At 37.7% G+C, this 5183-nt stretch overlaps 1 protein-coding gene across 1 annotated transcript; it reads right to left on the bottom strand.

Moving 5' to 3' along the window:
- Positions 1 to 2468: 2468 nt before the first annotated feature.
- LOC106759558 lies at positions 2469 to 3401 on the bottom strand. Its single transcript, XM_014642785.1, has one exon. The coding sequence runs from the start codon at positions 3399 to 3401 to the stop codon at positions 2469 to 2471; it is 933 nt and encodes a 310-aa protein (XP_014498271.1).
- Between the last annotated feature and the right edge of the window lie 1782 nt (positions 3402 to 5183).

Raw genomic sequence — 5183 nt, 5'->3', positions numbered from 1 at the left:
TTACACCTTAATTTACTCCTATGGCTTACAACCAACCGTCTGATCAGTGAAAAATATCCACCATGGAATCAAATACATAAAAACTGATTCAGAGAATGAGTTGATGAACACATGCAAGCTGAAAGATACTTGCATGCATGGAAACGAAAGAAAATACTCAAGAATAAGAGGTTCAGGACTTACCAGCTCCAAACAGAAAATCGACCGATTAAAATGAAGAGTTGGTGGCCAGGAATCTTTCAGGTGTTGGCTGAACGATGATCGGAATAGTGGAAAGGTTAGAATTTGAAGAGAGAATTTGAAGAAATCTAGAGAGAAGGAGGAGAAAAATGAAGTTTCAGAAAATTTTGGAGAAGAAGGTTTGCATGCAGAAATTGGCACCAGTTTTGAAAATCCCAGCTTAAATACTCCTGTCAAAACCAAACGGTCGAATCCCATGCCGCCACCTGTCTTCCACTTTCTGAGTCTCACATTCTCCTGCACTGCCACTTGGATCCCACTCGGCTGGGGTTTTACTGGTCCTGGCATTCTCCCCAACAACAAAAAATTTTCATCGTCGTAAATTAAGAGTTTACTAGAGAATAAATGAAAGAACAACTCACTTATTACACCTCCTATCTTTCAAGTATGGTCACATATTCTCCTATTTCAAACGATATAAACTAGACTGATGAATTTCTTTGAAGTTGCTTAGGTATACTCTTCATAACGTTCACTAGCGGTAAGGTTGGGTAACTGCCGAATTGTATTTAAAGAAATCAAGAGAACGACAAACATTTCCGAAATCAATGACCAAATGGTAATGGGAAGTTGAGGATTCAAATGAGAATTCTGAAGATAAAGACCGAATGAAAAAATGCTTAAACAAGGGGTCAAAATACATTGAAGATGTGACCGAACGGTAGATAGTTAATATCAGATATCTAAAGTCTGTTAAGAAAGAAGGGAATAATAGGAAATGTTGGTTTAGCTATTTAGAAGAATAAAATGGAGATAATTTATTGAGTTGGTCGAGGATGTTATCAAATATTCTAAGGTTGAGTAGAGATTGGATCATTCATCTGGGAATGATTAAGTTGATTAAAAACTTCAACTGGTTGCCCCACTTGCTCTGTCGTGGTTGCCAAAAACCGAGACACTACTTGGAATCCCTATTTGAACTACTGCTAGTCAGCACTCCAAGCATCCGCACCACTTCTCTGATGTAATTTTGAACCAATCTTTGACATCGCTTCTTGAATTAATCACCATAAAGTAATGCTCTCGGTCAACCTGTCTACAACAATCCTAATTGCATCATGATCGTTTGACCCGAAGGAAAACAAGTGACGAAGCCTATGGTGATACCATCCAATTTTCGTTCAGTTTCTAATGCTCTACCTTTAGCCTTTGATACATAAACCGAGTGACATCTACTTCCTAACTTGACAACTAAATTAATTTCTTTTTGTTGAATCTCAAATTATCGTTCGTTTCTAACATGAAGTCTTCCTCGGTATTTACTACCGATCGTTTTTCTGAAAATTGCTATTCGACATTCGCTGGCTGCTTATCATGAACCTTGCTGAATCGTTTGCTTCCTACCACTCAGTTACTACATACAGTATTGCTCAATTTTAATCATCTCTTATAGTTCTTAAGTCCTTTAAAATTTTTAACTGAACCCGACCTTCAGATCATTATTGCTATAATTTAGAATATGCACCTCATTATTTCCGAGTTCACCTTTGAACTCTTTAGCATATAACTCCTTGTCTTCCAACAAGCCGGGCACTGCCCTTATGTGTTTCTTATTATCGTTCGGTATACACCATATGATACCGAACGATCTACACTATATAATACCGAGCGATTCACACACCATTCCCTTGGAAATTTTTTCCAAATGAGATAACTTCAGAGAGTAACGTGTTTACTCAATCACCACTAATGAAGATCTATCTCACGATCATTAAAACACTGTACAGTTTAATCGAGCAGTATATAAAATTGGTTTATTTGCGGGGATATGATAAGAACGAGGACCTTGGATTGAGCATTTAACCAATTGATTTGAGATGTCCAGTGTATTAAACCGAACAGTTAGACTCTTACGTTGAATGGTTAAGGATGAAAGTAGAGAAAGAAAAGTGAAAACTTAGATAGAAATTTCGTATTCTCACTAATCTCCAATCTACTTTACAAATACAAGGTTTAATATTTACAATACTGAAAATAACTACTAATAACAATTGACAACAAACGCTCGGTTTAAATCTAATCATCATTTATCTATAATCCTGATTTAGCCTTGAGTCGATCAGCAGCCGAAGATTTCCCTTTTCTCATTTGGTTGAAATCTTCCAACCTATGGCTATTGTGACCCCACTTTTCTACCCATTGCACAATCTTGTTCATGATAACGTCTTTTAAACTTTGAAGAATATAACTCTTTGAACTTAGGGTTTAGCACCTCTTCTCGGCTGAAACTACAATACCGAACGGTTTTGAGTAGTTGCTCGCCTTCCCAAAAGACAATCTTTTTCCAAATGACCTTTAGTCCTGCACCGATAACATCTCTTGTTTTCTGTTGATTGTGGGCAAGCTGACTTCAAATGAGGTCCACCATAGTTGTAATAACCTACAGATCCTTGCTGCTCATAATGACCAACTGAACCCGAGTGCTGAGAATAAACACCACCATAATTTGAGGAAGGAGAAGGCCGGGAGTATGAAGTTCTTCTTGAACTGAGACTACTTCTAAAAGAAGGTGTTTCCCTATCCTTTTTCAATTGTTGCTTCTTTTGTTGTTTCGCTTCTAACATGTTCGTCTCCAATACTTTAGCCTTCTCAACTAATGCTGGAAGAGACTTAATACACAAACTATAAATTACTAGTTTTAAATCTCCTCTTAACCCATTCTCAAACTTCCTACATAGCCACTCTTCATCAACCTTCATCGTATAGAATCTCACAAAATGTTTAAACTTATTAGTGTGTTCCGACACGGTCATTCCTCCTTGAATAAGTTGAAGAAACTCCACCTCCTTGGCAAACCGAACGATGTCTGGATAATACTCTTCATAAAACTTATCCTTAAAATCCTCCCAAGAGATGTGAGTATTGCTATCTTCCAGTAGCATCTTCATATTACTCCACCAATGTCTGGCCTCTCCCGTCAGTAAGTACTCAGTAAACGTCAGTCTTTTATCCTCCACACATCTTTTGGCGTCATAAATTCTCTCCACGTTGTTGAGCCATTCGTCGACCTCATCTGGACTGCACTTCCTACTGAACTTATTCGGATTATGTTGTAGAAAACTCTCTAAGCTCCAATCTTGTTGATGGATAATAGAAGAAAAGGACGATCCAACTACATTTCCACTCTTCAATATCAAATCCATGTATTGCTTCTGAGCCATTTCTGCTGAAATCCGAGCGGTCTCCAAATGTTGAAGAGCTACTGTATTCTATTGCACTAAGGCGACGTTCTGTTGTTGCATGGCCGTGATTATTGATTCCATCAACCTCGTGGAGTCAGTTGAGTCAGGTGCACCCATACGTGCAGGTGATGGAGGAGGAGACCTATATTCCATCTTCATGATTATTCAAGGAAAATATCCATCAATCTAACTTATGAAGCAAGGATAAAGAAAATAAAAATTTCCGAACGGTAACAATAAAAGAACGTTCGGTCGTAAAGAAACTAGCATAAGATTCGAACAGTTTATAGAAGAGGTCAAACATAGTCGAGTACAATGAAGCTGAGACAGATTGGTTAGAGACAGAGCTAAATTTACTGGATTGAATGGTAAATAATAAAGAACATTCGATCACGAGGGATTTGTGTATGATTATTAGAAGAATTCTAATTTAATATCGGAACTGAGAAAAGATATCATCTTTGGTAAAAGTTATGAGTGTGCACCCTCATTACTTCTATTAAGACATTCTCTGTTCTCAAAACGTTTAGTTATATCTAAAGTTTTACCATCTAGATTTGGAGAAATTGGTATAACATACCACTTAGACTCCTCTTTTCCACAGGAAAGACATGACAAACCCATAACCCGTAGGTTATCCTAAGAACAAACTACTCTGATACCATTAATGTAACATCCCAATAAATATAGCTTTAAACTATACTTAAATCCAGGAGTTATCAATAATAATAAGATAGAACTATGGGAAATAGGAATATATATAAAATATTCATCAAATTTGAAGTGTACAAGTTCTAGATATCTTATATAATTTTACGCATTAGACCGAACGGTTATACAAAATTATTTCCTAAATAAAGCTATTCGGACATAACCTATTGTCCGAACAATCCTACACTAACTTCAGGGTCTGCACACTCCAACACTTCCTCCTATGAACCCCCATCTCCTTCTGCTCACATCCACAGGATGATCATCGTAGTGAAGAGAACCGAACGACAGAAAATGACATGACAGGAAAATAAAGATAAGCTTATGTAATTTAATTAATTAGATCAAACAATCATTTAATAGGGTTTGCGAATAATCAAAACAAGATATCCATTCACATACTCGTCATACAAGTATCAAAACCGAACGCATAAAAATATCATAACTGACCACTTCACACTAATTGTCCGGACGGTATGAATCATGTAGCTACGGTCGTTTTTGCACCAGTGGGTGGTAACCTGGAATAAACCATCAGTATTACCGCAGCATGGATAACCTTTGAGCTTGCCACACGAGGTTAGCCCGTTAAAAGACCTTATGTCAAGGCTGTACACACTGTCCAGGCTAGAGCCTCCTGCTATCCTCACCACATGCATCACCCTCTCTAGTGAGCATTAGAATATCAGGATGAACACCAATACAAAGCTGACCATATTCATACTTTACCAATCAACATCAAACATATATACTGTATGAATCATGTAGTTACAACGTTTGTGCACCCGGGTGGAACCTGGTTGGGATGCCCTCAACAACCGCCACCAGAGGTTAGTCTAGTGAAGCTTACCTTGGCACAACTGTACCCTGAGGCTAAAGGACCTCCTGTCATTCTCACATATGCGTTACCCTCCTCTACATGAGGCAGAGTAATCACAGAATATCAGGATAAACGACAACTTAACTTAGCCATGTTCATACTTTACCATACAAAACCAGTTATGAGACATTCCTCCTTGGAATTCTCTTTAAACATCCATATTATTCATT

This window comes from Vigna radiata, chromosome 1, assembly GCF_000741045.1.
Source record: "Vigna radiata var. radiata cultivar VC1973A chromosome 1, Vradiata_ver6, whole genome shotgun sequence".
Classification (NCBI taxonomy): Eukaryota; Viridiplantae; Streptophyta; class Magnoliopsida; order Fabales; family Fabaceae; genus Vigna; species Vigna radiata.
Note: the sequence above shows the minus strand (reverse complement) of the source record. Positions and strands in the feature narration are given on the sequence as shown.

Coding starts and splice junctions, on each gene's coding strand:
- LOC106759558 (XM_014642785.1), bottom strand. CDS start 3,401: ATGGCTCAGAAGCAATACATGGATTTGATATTGAAGAGTGGAAATGTA.